General features: G+C 39.2%; 1 protein-coding gene across 3 annotated transcripts in view; it reads left to right on the top strand.

Moving 5' to 3' along the window:
- The window catches only part of ebf1b (EBF transcription factor 1b), a 158,607-nt gene that overhangs the window by 15,325 nt on the left and 119,567 nt on the right, over window positions 1–23,715 (top strand). For all 3 annotated transcript variants that reach the window (XM_039676652.2, XM_039676653.2, XM_039676650.2), the window contains exons 5-6: window positions 2,286–2,359; window positions 8,253–8,321. In XM_039676652.2, coding sequence (XP_039532586.1) covers window positions 2,286–2,359; window positions 8,253–8,321 — 143 coding nt within the window. The remainder of the gene's footprint in view (window positions 1–2,285; window positions 2,360–8,252; window positions 8,322–23,715) is intronic.

Genomic DNA, 23,715 nt, shown 5'->3' with positions numbered 1-23,715 from the left:
TTTATGATGGACGAATGGAGTGAGGATAAATCAATTGAAAGACGCGTCTTCTTGTTGTTGGTTTGAGTCTTTTTGTTGCTTTAAGGCGGGCATACGCTGAGATTTTCGTCCGATTTTGAGCCGAACTCGAACTTTTTTTTTGGGTCGGGCCGATGTTCAGCTTTGTCGTTCAGTGCAATTATTGCTTGACGAATTAATTATAATAGCAGATTAATTTAATTATAAAATTAGCTTTCCCTAATGATAATACAATAATACTAATATTAATTTAATATAAATTGGAAATGCTAAATCATCTTGATATTGATAGCTGATGCTTGTTTTGACAATATCTCCGGCACGGGGGTTTATCGCACATATTTCACGCATATCGATTATCTATGGAAGCTTGTTTCCGCTACAGAATGAAAAATAAAAAAGTGATATAGAGTCAGAATTGCGAGATATAAAGTCGCAATTGCGTGATATAAAATCAGAAATGCATGGTTTAATGTCAAAATTGAGTTTTGTAAAGTCGCAATTGCGAGTTTTTATCTCACAATTCTGAGAAAAGATGTCAGAATTTTGAGTGCGACTTTATTTCTCAGAATTACGACTTTATATCTCGCAATTGCGACTTTATTTCTCACAATTCTGACTTTATTTCTCGCAATCGTGAGATTTAAATTCATAACTATTTATTTATTTATTTTTCTTTTAGTGGTGGAAACAAGCTTCTATAATGATCAGACTATAGCGTGAGCACATAAATCCTGAGCTTTGGCTTTACATCACATGCAATTTAATCGTTAGTAGGTGAGTAGTGTGAGTGTGTACCTTGCTGAAATCAAATCTCACAGACATCGCACAGTGTATGCCCGCCTTTACATTCAAGACTATAAAATAACGTTCACAAATAGCCTATGGTTTCTTTTTCTATAGCGCTGGAAATTCAGAAGCTGACGTTCTCAGCACGTTCGCTACCGTTCTTTCTCTCAAATGTAAGAGTACGTTAGCACACAAAAAAACGTTTGTAACACATTGTTCATGGAATGTCTTTCTGAAAACGTTTTTACACTTGCAGCTTGTTTCAGAACATTCAGAGAACATTCAAAAGCAATGTTTGCAAAAAGTTTAAAAGGAACATTTCGCTGCTTTCTCCAACGTTCACCAAGATACTTTTTTTTTTTTTTGAAAACTGGATGTTAAACTTCCACTAACAATAACATGTTCATAACTTAACGAGAATTTGGACCTTTTCAGAACTTATTTAGCCAGCTAACAAAAATAATCTTGTTAAATATCATGTTTCACACACACTGTATTATGCAAGTAAAATTGGTTGCGAAGACTTTTATTATTTTTGATAAATGTTTTCTCGTCGACTGTCGCTGTTTTGATCTCTCCCGCTAGTTAGAATCTGAGCAACCAATCAATTATGTTCCTCATCATCTCCTCCACCTACAACAGGTGTTCTTCGGCTTGTTACCCATCCTTCAAACCGCTCTGAGCCGGTGCTATTGTACATCCCATCCTCTACCACATGTTACCCCAACCTCAGCCCCGTGCCCTGTAGAGAGAATGATTACCTGAGCTAGAAGTAAAACAATGAGCTCTTCTTCATTTCTCACCTTCTGTTTTCCTTTACTTAATGAGCCAAAGTCCTGTGTGGAGCCAGAGCTGTGGACAGTCTGTCCTGAAATAGACGATTCCCCACGACACATGCTGATATTTATTAAATACGACCAGGCCAACATGCTTTAACGGCAGAATTACGCCTCCTCTCAGTGTGTTTCTCAAGTGAAATTGGCTTCTGTGACTCCATAGTTGAAGTTAAGTGTGAATGTTAGATGGTCAACTTCCTGTAACATATCTTTTGATACCGTTTCATTTAATTGAAGATTCATTCTAGTGTTAAAGGGATACTCCACTTTTTTTGGAAATAGGCTCATTTTACAACTCCCCCAGAGTTAATCAGTTGAGTTTCACTGTTTTCAAATGCATTCAGCCGATTTTCTAAAATTTAGAAGAATATCAGTAACCAGACAGTTTCTGGTCTCATTGACTTCCATAGTAGGAAAAAATATATATACTATGGAAGTCAATGAGACCAGAAACTGTCTGGTTACTGATATTCTTCTAAATATCATAAAATCGGCTGAATGGATTCGAAAACGGTAAAACTCAACTGTTCAACTCTGGAGGAGTTGTAAAATGAGGCTATTTCCAAAAAAAGTGGAGTATCCCTTTAAAAAACCCCATGTGTGAGTCCAAACTGACTTTTTTCTTCTTCTCTCTGTTCAAAGGCCATCATCTATGAAGGTCAAGATAAGAACCCGGAGATGTGCCGCGTTCTCCTGACTCATGAAATCATGTGCAGGTGAGACGTTTTCCATTACACTTTGTCCTATCCAGGTGCGACGCGCCACATTTCCAAATAATTTGTCCGTCCATGCTAAAAATGCTGCATGTCACACTGCAATCGCAGTGAACTAGAGCATATATGATATTTTAAAAATGCATCAAATTGAATGACAAATTTTTTTTTCTTAGGACTGACATTTCCTTTTGAAAATATAAGATATGGAGGGTGTCATGAACAATTCAGTCCATATAAGACCCCAAAATGATTTTAAAGGAGTAGTTCACTTTTAAAAAAACTTTTGCTGATAATTTACTCACCCCCATGTCATCCAAGATGTCCACGTCTTTCTTTCTTCAGTCGAAAAGAAATGAAGGTTTTTGATGAAAATATTCCAGGATTTTTCTCTATATAATGGACTTCAATGGGAACCAAACGATTCAAAAGACAGTTTCAGTGCAAACTGCAAACTGTTCAAAGGGCTTTAAACGATTCCAGACAATGAATAAGGGTCTTATCAAGCGAAACGATCGCTCATTTAATAAATAAATAACAAAGTTTAAGTTTTATAAGCACAAATGCTCGCCTCAAATGCACTTCATGACTGAGAATAAGGACGGCCTAATAGAAAGGAATGCCACCAAAATTCACTCTGTGTCCGTCCGAATACGCCTACACTGTTAAAGATATTTTCAAGATTTGTTATCACAACATAGTTTCTTTTGTAAAATCAACTTTATAATAATTTATTTAGTTGAGAACTTATTATTTTGAGTTTCTGATGGTTAAATTAATCTCCTTCATTGTATTAACTCACTTTTTCCAGTTCAATCAACTTAAAATTTTAAGGCAACCCAGGTTACTTACTTTTTTAAGTTGAACCAACATACAGTGTAGTAATCACAACATTTTTTCTTTTGTCAAAGTAACTTAAATAATTTATTTAGTTCAGATAACATATCATTTTGAGTTTCTGATGGTTAAATCAGTCTCCTTCATTGTATTAGCTCACTTTTTCCAGTTCAATCAACTTAAAATTTTAAGGCAACCAAGTTACTTACTTTTTTAAGTTAAACCATCAATATTTTTTACAGTGTACTTCTCTACTATAGTATGCAGAAAACAGCATGTGAAAATAGTATTACGTCTGAATTCACAGTATTCAAAACAGTAGATGAAAAGTACCTGGATGACTTCCAAAGAGATTTGGAAATGTGCATCTGATGCAAACTTTACTGTCAAGAGGCTCAGTGAATGAAGTCACATGACTATACTACATCTGGATATAAAACATACTTTTTTAAAGATCTCAAAAAAGATCTTATTCAAATGCAGCGCCTTTTGGATGCAGCTCTAGATTTGGAATTCGTGAAGTATTTAATATTCAGGTGTGATGAACCAATCAGATTTCGCTGTAGGCGGGGCCACACATAATAGAATCCAAGTCCTTTTTTCCGTCACCTTGTTAGAACACTATCCAGTTCGCTCTAGCGCAATATTCTGTTTCAGTTTTATTTGCTTTTACGGGTATTGAGTCGTACGTTACCAAAACGCTATATTAAATAGAAACTCATTTCATATTAATACTATTCAGGTCAAACCCCTAGTGAAGAACAGAGCCAAAAAAACAAGCAGGAGATGACTTTTTTCTATCAAATGCAATGTATTTAATTAACATCCAAAGATGAATTTGCTTAAAAGTAGGTTGTGATGATCGACTCGTGCCTATTTTTAGTGGTATTTTAACAGTGCCGCCCACCCTTGTAACCCCCACCCCCCCTCATGAATATCACCCTGATGCCTGGTTAATTAGGACAAGCAGAAACTCATTACTCAATCTGAAATTTCAGTCTGGCCCACTAACAAATGTGCCCTGGCTCACGTGGCGTCCATGAATTGTATGCCAGGTTTTACCAGCAACTTAAACATGTCGTATAGGCACTTTCACAATTAAGGAAAAAGCACCCTTTTTTAACTTTTAGAATTGAGAGGTTATGTATATTCAAACCGATGTAATCCTCATCCCCCCACATGCCAAATCAGCATTGATATGCCATCATGTATGTGTATGTGTACCTTCAAACGCTGCCGCAATTATAAGCAGAAAATTAGGCTGTTCACCATTAATCAGCTCCACTAATTGCCACGCACCACCATTAGCCATATGGTGCCATGCCAGCTTGCAAGTACGGGACAAAAGTGCTTATTCCTATCATTTTAACAAACTAGGGGGGGGGAGGGAAAAAAACCGTGTTTCAGGCTGTTGTTTGTCGCGAAACTGGCCAAAATCGTTCTTCTAAAGACTAAAGTTGTCATAACACAAATCCAATGTCATGAATCAAAGAAATCACGGAAAGGAAACATATGTTTGAGGCGTTGGATAGACACGCTCCATCGTTGAAAGAGTCGACTACATCCTGCTAATTACATGAGCTCGTTTAGACATTGCTTCAAAAGCCGCATCAGGAAGGAAGCGTTAAGATCTAAGATGTGATTTCCTTCGGGTGTCCTGCGGGACGGTCTTGAAGAGGATCAGGAAAAAGATTATAACCTTCTCCACCTCCTAATAAGCTAATGTAGGCTTGTGTTATAATTACTGTAGTTGTGCTTGCTAAAGCAAATGTTTATTCCTTTTCATATTTAGGGTTTAGGGTTTGTATAAATTTAAACATGCAAGTACAATAAATCACGTTTTATAGCAACTACATACAGTACACTCTGAAAAATGCTGGGTTGTTTGCACCCAAATTTGGGTCAAAAATGGACAAACCCAAATGTTGGGTTAAAAATGTCCTTTAAATTTGTAACAACTGTAAATTGTTTCAACTGTAATTTTTAAAATTTCGTTTTAACCCAACATTTGGGTTTGTCCATATTTGACCCAAATTTGGGTTGAAACAACCCAAGTGTAGCAATGTTATATTAGGGCCAGTGATGTCTCACACATTTTTGTCCAGATCTATTAATTTATTAAAAAGTATATTAAACCTCTTCTATGATGAGCACTTTAGTACAGAACTGCTAATACTTATTAATATACGTTAAAAAAAAAGTTAAAGTCATGTAGTGCAACCAATCTGCAGAAACTTGGACACTAATAGACCATATCAATTATATCATATCAAATAAAATATCAGATCAAATTCCAATTTGAACTTTTTTTTTTATGTCAAACCAGAGTTAAAATAATAGGTTGTAAAATGTTGTGTAGTGTAACTCTTCAAAACAGTAATATTAATGAATAAAAAATTCATGATATTTCTATATTTAAATGTATTTCAAGGTAAAAGGTTATATATAAAACACACACACACACACACACACACACACACACATATATATATATATATATACACTCCAAAAAATGCTGGGTTGTTTTAACCCAACTTTGGGTCAAATATGGACAAACCCAGCCATTGGGTTACATTTTTTAATTACATTTTTTAACCCAACGTTTGGGTTTGCCCATATTTGACCCGAAGTTGGGTTAAAACAACACAACATTTTTAGAGTGTATATTTTGAAAATGATATTTGTATACATAATGCATTCATGGATTAGGAAAGTGTTATGATGGTTACACCACATGATATTTTAGGGTCATTACGTTTGACATTTTGTTGAAAATGGTGTAAAAGTTTTTCAAAACCATATGAGACCAACACGGTAACAAAGGGAATAACTTTTTCTTTATCATTGACCCATTGACTACCCATAGCAACACCCTGGCAACCACCTACAACATTCTTGCTTTTTTGCATAGGAAAATCTAGTTACAAATATTTGTCTTAAATTGTTTTGAGTGTGTATCTACGAATTTGACCGCTCAAGGTTCGGTGTATCAGGAGCTAAACCGTGTCTCCCATGGGCGCTGCCGGATTTGATCATTAGGCTCCTACACTGTATAAATACACACACACACACACATAGATTTACAAACACACACACAGAGGCACTGCAATCCCTTGTTCCAGTCCTTTGGGAGGACACTGACCTAGTTGAGGAAGCCTTACAGAAGGAGGGGCGAGAGAGATATGAGATGTAGATAGAGAGAGAGAGTAAGAGAGATTTTAGCCCTCTATTCATGATGAGTTTCTAAAGAAAGACATTCATCATGCATACCTGAAGAAGTGTATTATATAAATCACACGTGGTTCCTCATGAATAAGCATGATACATCTTAAGATACGATCTCCCGAACGCTTGTAGTCCATGAATGAATGCTTAAGTCTATTGGAACATCTGAAAAGTGTGTCATTGGAGAAAATAGGGAGCCGGGAATGAGGTAACAAGAGAAACCGTAAGGCGAGAGGGTGGAAGCAGAGAGAGTTGTGAGAGGAAGAAAAACTGAAGGGGGAAGGACAATGCCAGGGGTGTCATGTGACAGTTTTGTCCCCAGCCCTTATTCAGTGTCCTACTGCCATCTGTGCGGTAGAAATGTGATGCCGGTGGTCTCCAAACCGCCGCTGTAGCCCCTAACACACTCTCCTCTTCTCCTTCTGCTAGACCTTCATCCCCTATGCAAATGCCAATCTTTGGCCGACTCGTAAGCAAGCAGTCCCGATGTACATGCTTAACGTGTTCTTATGCTAAAGGAGTAGTTTTGCTGATAATTTACTCACCACCATGTCATCCAAGATGTCCATGTCTTTCTTTCTTCAGTCAAAAACATTCCAGGATTTTCTCCATATAATGGACTTCAATGGGAACCAAACGGTTCAAGGTCCAAATGAGAGTTTCAGTGCAGCTTCAAAGGGCTTTAAGCGATGAATAAGGGTCTTATCAAGCGAAACGATCGCTCATTTAAAAAATAAATAACAAATTTTACGTTTTATAAGCTCAAATGATTGCCTTGCTCTGTTTTGTGATGCGCATTCGTGACTCTTCTGTTTAAACTCGTTCATCAAAATGAACAAATGTTTTTTCGTGTCATTTGGTTAATTCAGCGAACGAAATGAACAAATTGACTCTGGAAAAGATTTGTTCATTTTGATGAACGAGTTCGAACAGGAGAGTCACGAACGCGCATCACAGAACAGCATTTGAGCTTATAAAACTTAAATTTTTTATTTTTTTTTAAAATGAGCGATCGTTTCACTTGATAAGACCCTTATTCATCGTCTGGAATCGTTTAAAGCCCTTTCAACAGTTTGCACTGAAACTCTCATTTGGATGTTGAACCGTTTGGTTCCCATTGAAGTCCATTATATGGAGAAAATCCTGGAATGTTTTCATCAAAAACCTTAATTTCTGTTCGACTGAAGAAAGAAAGACGTGGACATCTTGGATGACATGGGCGTGAGTAAATTATCAGCAAAAGTTTTTTCAAAAGTGAACTACTCCTTTAACATTAAATGATTGATTGATTGATTGATTGATTGATTGAATTATTTATTTACGTGTCAAACACCTTTTATTGGTGCCCAGCCCTCATGGGCTTATTAGACACAACAGCTTCACGCATATCACCAAAATAGCCACGTGATATAAGGCAGAATCTCCAGCATAATATAACTAAACTATAAAAATACATATACATATGACATACGGGATATCATACTATATAGCTTTTTCTATAAATTTTGCCAAAGCAAAAACATGATTACCAAACAGCCAGCCCAAAATCTCCCCTTCATATTTCCAAAATATATCAGGATTTTTTTAACTGAACTAATTCAAAAAGAGAGTTCCTTAAATCATAGTATAAAGGGCAATAAAAAACAAAGTTAAATTAATCTTTCACAACCTTGAGATCACAGAATTCACACAATTCACCCTTTAACATACAGTAATAGCCTAAAATAACCTCTGCACAAAGAAAAAGTCCGGTAATAAATGGTCTGTATACTAACTCTCTTGATGTTATTCATGATGCATTTTTTTAAAAAGATATTTTCTCTCATCTCTTCAGTCGTTGCTGTGACAAAAAGAGTTGCGGGAACCGAAACGAGACACCCTCTGATCCCGTCATCATCGACAGGTAGGAAATCTCTCCCTCATTAACAGTGTGTCTGACTACATCTGACACTTTTATTGTTATCATCATGCTGTTCGAGGCTGTGGTTGACGTCACATTTGAAGTAGTTCTCAGGACACGCTGGAGTCTTGAGGCCGTCACGGTCTGCTGTTTAGTTAAATGCTCTGTCGTGCTGCTATTTTTCCCGCTATGTTGTTTTTGTTGTGGGATCAGGATTGGTTGAGTCCAAACACTTAATATTAATGTGCCATTTATTGCTGTCTTTGCCTGAGTAAATTACAGGCCCCAAAGGCTAGTCTTTGTGTTAAAAGTGTTGAGTGAGTAATTTCTCTTGAGAAGATGTTTGACAGTAAACATGTAAGCGATTTAGATAATATCTACATGGTATGTACTTTAAATTGATATCTGGCCCGGTTCTGGATTATAGTTCCCCCTTCAGAAGTACAAAAGACAGTGTTCTTGGTCTCTTTATTTTGTCTTAATGAAACCCACATGTATAATGGGCTGTGAAACAATAGACGCCCCCTCCCCATCTACCCTGTTCTTGCCATCTCTCTCGATCCCCAAGGGCATCGCTTTCTTCCACCTAACATTCATCTCTTTAAATCCAATGCATCCTTCTTGAATGATGTAATTGTAGTTGTAATAATGTTAGCATTAGTGCTAATAGGATTTTTAGCAGTGCTAAAGATTTCACAGTCCTTTTCATTGTCGTTAAGGTTGCTAGCTTCAGGCGGAGTTATGCGTTTTGTAATGTGGAAGCTATTAGCCGACGTCTAAGGGCGTTTACTTTGACAGGTCGTGGTTCTCGGAATTGACCGAAACAATGTTTTTCCCGTTGTGTTGCAGCAAAACGGTTAGCAATGAAAATTGCTAATCGTCCCTTTGAGACAATATAGGCGAACATATCAAGCGCTTATCAGCCGATTTGAAGGAAGTCAGCTCTGAATCGCATTTGATTTGACTTCTCATGCTGCCTTTTTTTTTGTTCATTGTATGCACTGGGAAAGGCCACAAATCAAAGGTTTATCTCAGCGAGAATCTAGTGCCGAAGGGGAAAAATGACTTGATTTACACCACATGGAATGGTGCGTAAGAGTTATTGTGTGCAGATGACCAGACTAGGTTGATTTGTAGCGTTTGTCAAAAGACCGTTCAGGCTCATTTGCGAAAATTAAACCCCACTGAGAAGAATTCCCCCTCCTCCCCACTATCGGGTCTCCCGGTTCTTGTTTACTTCAAGTTTAGACAGCAGTCAGTAAAGAGTTGGACTGTTCGGTTTCAGCCACTGACCCGTTCCTGCAGAATGGACTCAGGTGTGACCGGAGCTGCTCAGTCGGACACAACAGATCTGCCGCCCCCGCTTACGTGTTTGTGGGCAGCCGACACAGTTTATGCTTCAGTTGACCAGAACGGGTCAGAACTCTTGGGAGCCAGCTGTGGCTCCCTCATACATGCTCATACGCCTTTAAACCTCACTGAGCAAAAGGACACAGGCTGATGAACCTGCCGGAGGAACTCATGCGCATTGGTCCCATGTGCGGTGAAAAGGTCTTGGTAACTTCAAGGCCATCAAAAACTTTCCTCTAAGTGGGAATCCAGGCATCTCATGATTCAGTTTTCATTCAGGGAGTCACAATGGCAACACAAAATGAATCTCAATCTCATAAAGGCCGGATTATGGAAGCTTGTTTCCACCACTAAATAAAAATTTTTTTTTTTTAAATTGCGACTTTTTATCTCAAAATTGTGAGAAATAAAGTCAGAATTACGTGATATAAAGTTGCAATTGCGTGATATAACGTCGCAATTTTATCTCACAATTCTGACTTTTTTTCTCACATTTGCGAGTTTACATCTCGCAATTCTGACTTTATAACACATAATTGCGAGTTTATATCTCGAACATCTGACCTCTTTTCTTAGGATTGTGAGAAAGCTCGCAATTGCGAGTTATCAGGCCAATTCTAAGGGGAAAAAGACTTACTTTTTTTCCCCTCAGAATAGTTTATATCTCACAATTCTGACTTTATAACACGCAACTCTTACTTTATAGCTCTCATTTCTGACTTTATAACACACAATGGTGACTTTATATCTTGCAATTCTGACTTTATAACTTGCAATTCTGACTTTATAACATGCAATTGCGACTTTATATCTTGCAATTCTGACTTTATAACACGCAATTGCGACTTAATATCATGAAATTTTGACTTCATATCTCGCAATTCTGATGTAATTCCGCGAGATGTAAACTCGCAATTGTGAGAAAGTCAGAATTGTGAGATAAAAAGTCACAATTACCTTTTTTATTTTTCATTCTGTGGCGGAAACAAGCTTTCATAGGATTCACATATAGAGCCTAAGGCCGTGTGTCCACCAAAATGTTTTTAGCCAGCTGAAGACGCCGTGCTTTGGCCTTATTGAGAGCGTTTTGGCAGCGCAGCGTTTTTTCTGTTGAGACGTTTCGTTGCTATGATACAGAATATCCGCAGCAGTTTGAATGTTGTGACAGCTGGGCGCTCGGCACTTCAGCATGAAAAAAACGCTCAGGGCCTCGGTACGCTCATGGCGTTTAAAAAACGCGGCGCTCCCATTAAAAACAATTGAAAACATACGCCAGGGGTGTGGAAAAACGCTTTGGTGGACACACGGCCTAAAAATGCGTAGAAAACGCTGGCCGTTTTTTTCTCCTTTTTCCAAAGCGCTAGGGCGGTTGCGCTTGGTTCTTGTCATGTGACCTACTGTGCACTTATGGTGCGCTTGGGGCATTCTTGAAAAGTTGGCGAGGACGCGCTTGGAAAAAACTTACGCTTCCATCATGAGCGCGCATAACGTGCGTCTACATTTGAAATAACGAACTTGAGATGCGATATGTGAGCAGGCCCTAAACAACAACAACTGTAAATGTGCCTTGACATGATATATGATACACAGCATGTAATCAACATTTTCAAATTAGTGTAGCAGGCATATGGCACTTCTTTTTTTAATCTCTTTAATGTGGAAAATGTATTTAGAACAATGCAGAATTGCATTCCCCCCTCAGTCCTACTTAATAATCCTCCCACACAATATGTCCTTTTTTTGCCATAAAGGTGAGAATGTTTGAATGTTGTGATCTGATCTGATTGTGTCACTCCTGATCTCTCGTCGCATGATTCTGAAGCCCAGAGAAATGGGTCATGCAGGAAAGAACAAAAAAATAAAAAGGTGAAAACAACCTAATTTTGGTGCGCATTCTTGGCAGCTACACATTTTCTCACAAGCTCAATGACAGCGCCTCGATTATGACTTATTATTTCTCCTAAACACGTAACCTGAAGAAAAATAAATCCCGGTTCCGCCTTTTCCCTCTGAGTTATTTAGCTTGGTTAATAAGGGCTCATTAGTGCGCACTTCTTTCAACGAGCCGATTTGATTTCACACCAGTAATTAGTCTGGCTATGGTTAATTCTGCTGGTTTTGCATTGAGAGTGATGCTCTAATTAGATACACAAAGAACACTGCTAATCCAAATCTGTGTTAAAAACACTAATGAACCCTTATTATGCTGTTAAAACAACTAATTTCATATTTACTAAGATTTGGATTGTAAACAACATCTGTAAACAAACAATAACCACCCTCGCCGTTTATCGGCTAATATATTTGACCGAATCGTCCAACCGCAGGTTGTTAGTCCTTTTTGATTTATTCACTCTCAGAAAAAAAGGTACAAAAGCTGTCACTGGAGCTGTACCTTTTCAAAAGGTACACTTTTGTTCCTAAAGGCTGCATATTGGTACCTTAATGGTACATATTAGCTCATAAATGTCCATATTAGCACATAAATGTCCATATTAGCACCTAAAATGTACATATTAGTACCTAAAATGGACAAAAGTTTTCCCTTTTGAAAAGGTAGAGCCACAGTGACAGCTTTTGTACCTATTTTCTGAGAGTGCACAGACAGGAGGAATACCACACTAATCATAAGCGCTCACAGAATTTGAAATGAACTCAATGAGTGCTTCGATTTACACCACATCTCTTTATTTGTTTTGTTTGACCCGGTGTGTGTGTGTGTGTGTGTGTGTTAGCCTCGCTGTATAACATTAGCGACTCCTCAGCTGGGCCATATGTTCCTCTCGGCCTCTCCCTCTCCCGGAGTGACCTTTCATCGGCCGTGTAAGATTATTTCCAATACTTTAATCCCGTCTCATTGACATGGACACAAAGCGCACTGACATCTAATAGACGCCTCCTCACTTTCTCCTTTCTTCCTCTCGGTTTAATCACTTTCAGTTCAGGGCCTCCTCAACCCCCACCTTCCTCCACTCCAACCCCTCCGGCCCTGGACGTCTATTGTTCGCGTCTCGTTTTATTCCAGACCCTCCCTTCTCACTTCTGTTTACGGTTAGGGTGCCAAAAATCCCTCAGATAAGTAGCCATGTCCCTAAAGTTAGCTGTAGGAGAAACAGTTTTTAATTCTACTCAAAGAGAGCTTTGTTTGCTTGAAGGGAAGCGATAGCGCAGCGTTTTAAAGAGGACGGCGGCATGTCAATCGGTCGCGAGTTCTTTTCCGGTCGGCCCGTTTCAAACATATCCACTTACGAGGCGCCTATTATATCTGTGATGTTGGATCCTCCGGCGCAGGAGGGGTACGTGTACGGGTGTGTGTCGTTTATACGTCCTTCTGATGAGGAAGTAGTGCTGGGATCTCGCGGTGATGCGGTGAGCCCACGCTGGGGGATGTCAAAAGCTGTCAGAGGGCCGGCGCAGATTGGAATGCGAAAGTTCCCGTGGATACCGTGGGACTTCCTGTACCCCCAAGACTCGGTTCTCAGCCCCTCTTGGCCGGCCTGACTCTCAAACGCTCAGAGCTCAACATCTGGATCTCTGTTCTCTAACCAAAACAACATTCGCAGAGTTGATGGAGGGAAATGGGTCACCATGCCCTTGAATTTTTACATTTAATGGCCTGCTGAAAAAGTGCAGCTCTAAGCTAAAAGTTCACGGCGCGCAGGCAAATTAGATCTCACATCACATTTCTCTTGCTGTTACCATGATCATGATTCATTTTGTACTGAATATGACCGAGTGCAATATTTACTTTTGTCTGATGTGGTGCGTGTTTGTTCGATTTTGTTCACTGTAAAAAAATATTTTCATGCACTCTAAAAATAGTTGGGTCAAATGTGGACAAACCCAGCCATTGGGTTACATTTTTGAATTATATTTTTAACCCAATGTTTGGGTTTGTCCATATTTGACCCAAAGTTGGGTTAAAACAACCCAGCATTCTTAGAGTGTGATTTGTAATCACAACATTTTTTCCTTATGTCAAATCAACTTAAATAATTTATGTAGTTCAGATAACGTAATATTTTGAGTTTCTGGTGATTAGATCAGTCTCCTTCATTGTAATAACTCAGTTTTTCCATTTCAATGAACTTAAAATTTTAAGGCAACCACACTCTAAAAATTGCTGGGTTGTTTTGACCCAACTTTGGGTCAAATATGGACAAACCCAGCCATTTGGTTAATTTTTTTTTTAATTACATTTTTAACCCAACGTTTGGGTTTGTCCATATTTGACCCAAAGTTGTGTTAAAACAACCCAGCATTTTTACAGTGCAGGTTACTTAATTTTTGTTTTAAGTTAAACCACACTCTAAAAAATGCTGGGTTGTTTTAACCCAATTTTGGGTCAAATATGGACAAACCCGAAATGTTGGGTTAAAAATGTAATGTAAAAATTTAACCCAACGGCTGGGTTAGTCCATATTTGACCCAAAGTTGGGTTAAAACAACCCAGCATGCAACAATATTTTTTTACAGTGTACAAATAAAGAAGGCCCAAGCAGTATAGAAAAAAAAACGAAGTGTAATTTTGGTGTCATTACACCGTATAAAGAGGATCCTGTTTTTGCCACACTGTAAAAAAGGTTGCTTAAGCACAAAAAAACATGGATGTTTAAGACATTTCAACTTAAATTACATCAAATCTAGCATAACATAACTTATTTTGATGAGCTAAATCAATGTAAAAACATATCTTGTCATAACTTATTGATCATATACACTTTTCACAGTGCACATACTATACAAAGTCGTTATTGAAATTTGACATCTTACAATTCTGAGTTTATATCTCAGGGAGACTTTATTGTAATTGCTATTTTATTTCTCATGAATTTGACTTTCTTTGGGCTCTATAAATTTGACTATATTTCTCAGTTGGGACTTTATTTGTCGTTCTTGCAATCTAATGGCAAATTTGTGATTATTTTACATTTAATTTGTACAATATCATTTTTATGTTTTTCGTATGATATGCTTGTGCCCCTAATGACAGTTATGTTTTTAAATCGTGCTTTTTATATGAAATCTACACCTACGTTTTCCCTTGAGAGAACAAGTTGTTTTTGCCACTTTATTTCTTATCACTTTTCATAGTGTTAGTTTAGATCTCGTTTTATCACATAGTGTGACTTCATTTGTTATTTTAATTTCACAGTTACCTGCTTTATTTATTTTTACTCTAAGGCAGAGCCACATTTCCATACTAAGCAGAATTGCTTAAGTAATGAGAAGTCATAATAATAATAATAATAAAAAAAAATGTTCATGATTAGTAATCTTTCTTTTGTCATATCAACTTAGATAATTCATGTAGTTCAGATAACATAATATTTTGAGTTTCTGGTGGTTAAATCAGTCTCCTTCATTGTATTAACTCAATATTTCCATTTCAATGAACTTAAAATTTTAAGGCAATCAGGTTACTTATTTTTTACAGTGTTTAATGTGCTGAACTACACCTGTGTGAACTTCATAATCTGTTAAAATCATTGTTAGTAGCTAAGAAAAACATATCCATCATTTATTTAGATGGGTCTTCTGATCTGATATTTTAATACAATGAAGTTCATTCAAGTACTTTTATAGTGTCTGAATACTTTTCAGGGCAATCTTCTAAGAGTTCGCTACAGACCACACCATACTGTGACATTAACAGTTTAATCAGCGCTATCTATTTCCCAGCACTGAGGCGCCAGAGGCGGCCATTGTTAGGTTAATCCTGTCCAGATTGGCCTATTGAAGAAAGAAGAAATGCAAAAAAAGTGTCTAGTGTGAGAAAGAGTGACAGAAATCAGAAAGCAGAGAAAGGCAGAGGAGAGAAAGAGGCGAATATTGGCTTGTTGGGATGCGATCGGTTGTCATTGTAGCGCCGTGAGGGTCCTCGTGCTTTCTCAGTGCCAGCTCTTTGTGACAGGCTGCGTGTGGCCCACTTAATCCCGGCCAGGAAAGACGATAATAACAGTGTCGCCCTCTACCTCTCCAAGTTAATATACGGTTAACGACTTCTAGTTCACCGCCGACAATCCTATCATGCGCCTGGTTGACCCCTAAAGTGGCCTACACATTTGTCTCTCTGAAACATCAGCTCATGTTCTTCAGTTTTTTGCTGTTCTGTTCAATTTTATTTGCTTCTTTTGAGCAAATATTTGAGCCAGCAGAATTGTCGTGTGTGTCCCATCAAAATGCAGGCGAGCCCCGTCTCCCTCACTGCCTCGAACATCAGTAAGAGGATTGAGTGAGTGTGAGACCTGTCAATCAAGGCGTCTGAATTCAACTGTCAATCAAGCTTTCCTATTAGCATAGATTTTAGATGGCATGCTGTATCTTATTACAGAGTTTTGGTGTACTGTACTTCCAGAGTGCAGCTTCTTGATTCATTACGGTTTTATTTAAAGCGCTAGGAATGGAATCAGGAAATGACGCAAGCTCAGATTGAACCTGTGTTTCCACACGAGAACATTGGGTTCGTGTTATTGGGAAATCATCAGCTTTCTCATGAGAGACAGATGTTTGAAATTCATTTTCAATTATTTGTTTTATTCCAGAGAGCTCAAGTTGATCTGAGAATCGTGGTAAGGTGATCTCTCTCTCTCTGTGTGTGTGTGTGTGTGTGTGTGTGTGTGTGTGAACATCGGAGTTGATGATCAGGGCTTCCTGCTAACTGAGATTTTGACCTGAACTCAGAATGGCAGACAGGATGGACCACTCCTAGGGCATTGATGTCACTTCCTTCTTTCTGTTACTGTTGTGCAGGTGCAAAAGAAAATAAGTGTGAATAAGCCTGTTGTCAACATGTTTTTCATATAATCATATTTTAAGTAGATTTATTTTTTCTGCAGGTGGCAATTATTCCTGTTACGTTCATTTACAAGTGATGTCAGCATTTCTTTATTTATTAAAATCACAGTGCCCATGCATATGTCTTATTTTGTTAGATTGTGAAAAAATAAGCAATTCATTATTTGTTGTCACATGACCTTATTTTGCATGCCTTAATCAACAAGTTACAATTAACATGCAATGTTCTATTAAAATGACTTGACTATTGGGAATCCGATTATTTAATATCACTTCCAGTTCGTCTGTAACACTGGAAAATGCAAGGTCAAGTCTTTTGCATTGCATTGTGGGATGTGTTTTCATAGTGCTCTTTTGTTTTCGCAAAAGCTGTCTGTATTCTATGCACAACGCATGCATACTGTGCATACAGCAGAGTAGTATTCTGAACATGACCTCTGACCTAATCTCTTTTATTCCCTCAATTGAGTGAAACTAGCCACCCTTGTTTGGTTTGCATTGCAGAACTATACTAAGTAAACTTATCTTGGCCTATTTATTATAATATTCTCCACGATTCAGAGCATTAATTTAGACTTAGTTTGATGTTGGGGCCGATGTGGATCGGAGCCTCTGCCGGTCTTCCCCTTCCAGCATGTGGGTGGCTGTGTTTATTCAATGTGAATTTTAGGGACTGTAACTGAATAATTTATGAATGTATAATGTATGGGATCCGCGAGCTCTCTGTATCCCCGCTGTGTTTTGAGTGTCTCCTCAGCCGGGATCCCCCTGTGCTCGGGGCCCATTGTTGTGTTTCGATTCCACTTCCTGTGGGGAAAGGTCACCCGTGGCTCTGAGAGAGAGAGAGAGAGAGCAGTGAATTATTCATGCCATTGACTTTGTGTCAGAGAGAGAGAGAGAGAAAACTGAGAAAGAGAGAGGGGAAGAACTGAAGATGTTTTATTCATTTATCCTATTTTGAATCCCTTTTTGCACCTTCCATCATTAGAAAGCTCAACATTTACATTTGATGCTAATTCACGATTCCCCCCCCCCCCAGATTCCACCCGAGTGTAATTCTCACACAATAGAATTTTTTTCCGAAACTCGAAACAATAATATGTGACAAACTTGTAATCTGTTTTATCCCTAAAGTTAAGCAGTTTTGAGTGGTTTGTTTGTGAATTAGTTGCCAAACCGAACCTACTGGCTTCACGTTTGCACTCTGCGGTGGGCCTAACCAAGTGCCCCGAGGCGGTGTTTAAAGGGGCGGCAGGCGCACACCACTCCAGAGCCAACCTCTTGGAGCTATAAGGACTGGAATTGAAGTAGCAATTGGGAGAAATGGCCTTGCCCCAGGATATGTTGCACACAGATGTGTCCCGATGTCCCCGCGTAACCAGCCCCCCATTGTGCACCGGGCAATCGGCCCACTAGAACAGCAATGTGTGTGAAATATCAGGTGTAACTGTCTGCCCATTAAACATATTTTATTCTTTGTTTTGGTTGGTTTTTCAAACATATACAACTTTTTCAAAACCTTATGAAGGCTTTGTGTTTACAAGACGTCTTTCAAAAACATTTAAAAACCTTACCAACCCCAAATTCTAAAAAATGTTGGGTTGTTTTAAGCCAATTGTGGGTCAAATATGGACAAACCCAGTCATTGGATTACATCTTTAACCCAATGTTTGAGTTTGTTCATATTTGACCCAAAATTGTACTGTGTACTGTTGAAAAGTTTGGGGTTGGTAAGGTTTTTAAATGTTTTTGAAAGATGTCTTATGCTTACAAAGGCTTCATGAGGTTTTGAAAAAGTTGTATATGTTTGAAAAACCAACCAAAACAAAGAATAAAATATGTTTAATGGGCAGACAGTTACACCTGATATTTCACACACATTCCACCCTCCAAAAACGTTGGGTTGTTTCAACCCAATTTTGGGTCAAATATGGATAAACCCAGCCATTGGGTTACATTTTTAAATTACATTTTTAACCCAATGTTTGAGTTTGTGCATATTTGACCCAAAACTGGGTTAAAACAACCCAGCATTTTTAAAAGTTTGGGATTGGTAAGGTTTTTAAATGTTTTTGAAAGACATCTTGTGCTTACAAAGCCTTCATAAGGTTTTGAAAAAGTTGTATATGTTTGAAAAACCAACCAAAACAAAGAATAAAATAAGTTTAACGGGCAGACAGTTGCATCCGATATTTCACACACATTCCACCTTCCAAAAATGTTGGGTTGTTTCAACCCAATTTTGGGTCAAATATGGATAAACCCAGCCATTGGGTTACATTTTTAAATTACATTTTTAACCCAATGTTTGAGTTTGTGCATATTTGACCCAAAACTGGGTTAAAACAACCCAGCATTTTTAAAAGTTTGGGATTGGTAAGGTTTTTAAATGTTTTTGAAAGACGTCTTGTGCTTACAAAGCCTTCATGAGGTTTTGAAAAAGTTGTATATGTTTGAAAAACCAACCAAAACAAAGAATAAAATAAGTTTAATGGGCAGGCAGTTGCATCCGATATTTCACACACATTCCACCCTCCAAAAATGTTGGGTTGTTTTAACCCAATTGTGGGTCAAATATGGACAAACCCAGCCATTGGATTACATTTTTAACCCAATGTTTGAGTTTACCCCATATTTGACCCAAAATTGTACTGTGTACTGTTGAAAAGTTTGGGGTTGGTACGGTTTTTAAATGTTTTTGAAGGATGTCTTGTGCTTACAAAGCCTTCATGAGGTTTTGAAAAACCAACCAAAACAAAGAATAAAATATGTTTAACGGGCAGACAGTTGCATCCGATATTTCACACACATTCCACCCTCCAAAAATGTTGGGTTGTTTCAACCCAATATTGGGTCAAATATGGACAAACCCAGGCATTGGCTTACATTTTTAACCCAATGTTTGAGTTTGCCCCATATTTGACCCAAAATTGGGTTAAAACAACCCAGCATTTTTTAGAGTTGTCCCGAAAACCATGGCATCACCATTTGATACCGGCCACGGCCACAGTACGTTTTTGTAAGCACCAGTAGAGGATATCTACTGGCTGATGGAACTGTGGTTTAGATTTGGGTGCCAATGCAAAGAGCTTCTCTCACTTAATGGTCATTAACATCACTGCCAGAACACCCCTCCCTTCACCTGACCTGAGAGTTCACGTATACATGAATGGACCGCTGTGTGACCACCCCCCCCCCCCCCCCCCCGGCTCCCAAATCACTACCACGCACCCACCCAGCGCTCGACCCGGTGAGTTTGCATTAGCAATCCCATTAAAATGAAATGGACGCTGTTGGCCAGGAAACCCAACCACCCTTTTGCTCAATAGACAGATTCAGTCACGTCCCTCGCCCCTCCCGGCGTAATGGCCACGTATAATTTCCCATCGTGAGGCTGAGTGTGTGTGTGTGAGCTTGTGCACATGTAATTTCATTAGGCTGGTAAGTGGTAAACATTCCTCGCTCTGTTTTTTCTAACGTAATTTCGCTAGCGTATTTCGCCGGGCTGTTTTGAAATCGGGCTTTTGAAGCATCGCTCAGAGAGTTCTCCGCCGCCGATCTGTGCTGTCAGGACTTCAAAAGCCCGCTATAAAGATGGCTCTCCATCAATGTGGCATTAATTTCCATACCGCATCGCTTTTGCCGACTTTGACAGAAGGCTCCGAAAGGGGTATGATCCACTTGCTTGCTCTGGTGGTCTCGGGGTGGACGACTGGTCTTTTGGTACTGGTCTGGTCTCGCAGTGACAGCGGGGGTCTGGGGACAGCTGGACCTTGGGGAATCGGTGGACTGTCACCATCCAGGCACGGCATGATGGAGGATGCCACTGTAGCTGTCAGTCTCGCACACAAAAAGGACCAAGCCGTTTTTTTTTATCTGCAGATAAATGATAAAGTCATGAAAGAGCAGACGAAAGCCCCCTGCATATTCATCTCCACCGGCTTTGCAGATACCTGTGCTTTTTTGCGGTTATGTTAAGAGGAAGGTGACATGGAGGTGTCCTTATTATTCTCCACCCTGGAGGTGTCTGGGAATGTGTATTTATGTAAGAAGCTTCAGTGCCAGCGCCTCCAGCTAGCAGGTCCAATATAGCCCTGAAATTCTTTTTACTCGCCTTCTTCCTCGATTTAGCTTTTTTGATGGAGGCGGGGGTCGCTGCAGAGGAAAACCCTCTGGGGACGGTGGGGAGTGATGATTGACAGGCCGTTGCAGATTCGAATTCCTCCCCAAAAAGTTTCGAGCCTCCGCAGTTGGTGGGGAAACTTCAGACCCATAACAGTCATTACAGGTCGCGGGTGAGTTCAACCGAATAGGTCGCGCTGAGAATGTAAACAAGGTGTAGAAGTCGGCGACGTGTGTTGTTAAGTCACTCGAGTCAGCGCTGCATTGAAAGAATCTGAAAGTGGGGGAGGCTCTGGACGTGGCGGTCATGCATCACTCCATTATTAATAGCAGGGTCGGAATAAAAACGCAAACCTTGTCAGATTTAACGGATGGCTGCGTCCACACGGCAGGCCCATCAGAGACAGGGAAGACCGGGGCGCCGCCAACCCTAAACGAGTGTGTTTGTGTGTCTCGGTGTGTTTTTTACGGCACTACCTGCAGGAGGAAGAGTGGTTAGGGATGTTGCGTGTTAAAACATGCCCTCTTTTCCTTGCAGAACACAATGCTATCCGATTTATATCGAGACTAGGACAAATGTCCAAACAGTACCGAGTGCATAATAAAAAAATAACTTTTGACTGGGAATAATTTCAAATCCACATTTTTTACTAGTTTATTCTCTTTGTTAATGCATACATACACTGAAAGGGGTGATCGTTTCCACTACAGTGTAATTTTCACCAAATCTCAAATGATTGTAGATTTTGGTTCCCTCTGGTTCTGGAATAACATGGCCTACATTTTTTTCTTTCTTTCTGCTAAGGCTAATTTAATAACTAGATTTGTATGGATCCTGAATATACAGTTAAATAATATTTTAATACATTTTACACGTCAAGTTACAGTAAGTCACCTTGCACTTTGTACAATACAGGTTGTTTCAAAGCAACTTTAAAGTGATAGCAGGAAAATGATTCGATGATGACTCTAAAAGAAAGTAGTGTCATTGTTCAGTGCAGTGAACTCAGTTCAGTGTTGATTCATTATTAAATTAGTTAATTTCTTCTATAATGCAGCTCTGCAGAAAGCATCCAGCTCATTTCAATTCTCATCCAATAAATCCAACAATATCATACATACATACTCGGACACATAATCTTTACTGTTGTAACTTCGGTAAACGTATTGCTACCTATTAAGGGCATGTTTGCTGGACATTCATGTATTTATTAATGCAAATATTTTTTTCTGACAATAAATATTGACATAGTTTTGGTCTTTGTTTAGATAAGTATACACTCTAAAAAATGCTGGGTTGTTTTAACCCAATTTTGGGTAAAATATGGACATACCCAGCCATTGGGTTAAAAAATGTAATTTAAAAATGTAACCCAATGGCTGGGTCTGTCTATATTTTACCCAAAATTGGGTTAAATCAACCCAGCATTTTTTAGAGGGTAGGAAATTTAACATGTACTGTAATAAAAAAATACATTTAAGGGTAAAAAATACAATCTATACACTCTAAAAAAAAATTCTGGGTTGTTTTAACCCAATTTTGGGTCAAATATGGACAAACCCAGCCATTGGGTTACATTTTTAAATGACATTTTTTAACCCAATGTTTGAGTTTGTCCATATTCGACCCAAAATTGGGTTAAAACAACCCAGCATTTTTTTAGAGCGTAAAGACATTTGAAAAGTATTTTTTTTTACAGTTTCTCTCACCCAAGTAAAAAGTAAATGGCTCAAATAATTTCACATTGATTGCACAAGCTTATATTGAGTCACCACATCCACTTGTTTTGCTTTTGATTCACATTATTTGGATTCTTCGCAGCTACTGTAGAACCACATCGAACCAGCTTACTTAAAAAGCATAACCCAGGCGTAAAATTATTTTATCAAGCTTCCCAAAGCCTATAATATGACACATTTCTAGGTCCTATTAATGGCCTCACTGGGTCTATAGAAAGGTCTTTAAAGTGTGTAAGGGTGGGCAGGAGAGAGCCAGCCTGAAGCTCTGGAATGAGCCACTGGTTCAGGATGGTGGACTCCATGTGTCAGCCTGTCTGGACCGCTTTACCGCTGGGTAATTAACAGGCGACCGACACCGCAGCCATCTTTTTGGAAGATTGCTCATCTCTCTGTTGATCTTTTTTTTTTTTTCTCAGAGAACCTGACACAGACTAAGCAATGAATCATCTTCTAATTGTGTGGTGGCTTGATTTCTGCTTGGTGACCAAGGTTTGAGTTCTTCTTGAGTTGGGTCATTCCCCAAATGTTCTTTTGTCTACGTTTCATTGATGCACATTATGTTATAAAAATCATGTCATATCTTAAAATGATTCAGTTTTTGCAACCCAATCATATTTGAGATTTTAGAGATACAGCACATTACTGAAGTCTACTTTCCATCTGTGTAAGGTGAAGATGGGACTGTTTTTCTAGCATCGTGAACTTGGCTTATCGACCACGTGGTAAAAATATATAAAACCTCTTTTCACCAATTACATGCCAGGCTCTGTGGTGGCAATGCCCTAAACCGAGAGCAGACTGGTGGCAAAAGTCTTTCAACACTGGATTGGAGCACTCTTTCATCTTCTTGTGCTTTTTATGGGCTTTTGTTTTTTGGATGTCGGTCCGCCGTAGCCGCAACCACTCGAGACCGAAAAGCCTATGCCCCCCCCACCCCGAGCTTCTCAGCTGTGCTATTTGAGACGTATTTTTCAAGAGTTCGTATTAGCAGGGTGCCAAACACAAGGTGCCCTCCTCTTTCGGTGCCACACAGCTTCATGTCCTCGGGCGCTTCCCTCCTACAACTGAGTCACAATGAAAGGAAGAATGCCTGGAGTCCGCCACAGCTGCCACTCCTGCTGTTCGGCCAACTTTAATGCATTCACCCCACCCCTCTCGACGACACCGTCTGACTGTCAGTGTCTGTAAACAAATCTGAGACGGCGATGAAGAGAGGACGCCATTAGCCTCTCATTTCAGCGTCTTCATCAGGGGGGATTGCCCGTCCTTGGTATGAGATGTGGCCATGCCGTCCAGTCGACCAGGGCTCTGTCCGGCGATCGGGCTTCGGGGGTGTCCGACAGACGACTTCCCCTCCAAAGCGCTCCAGGAAGAGAGGACCAGTGTC

Source organism: Pimephales promelas, chromosome 19 (genome assembly GCF_988280905.1).
Source record: "Pimephales promelas chromosome 19, fPimPro1.hap1.1, whole genome shotgun sequence".
NCBI lineage: Eukaryota > Metazoa > Chordata > Actinopteri > Cypriniformes > Leuciscidae > Pimephales > Pimephales promelas.
Note: the sequence above shows the minus strand (reverse complement) of the source record. Positions and strands in the feature narration are given on the sequence as shown.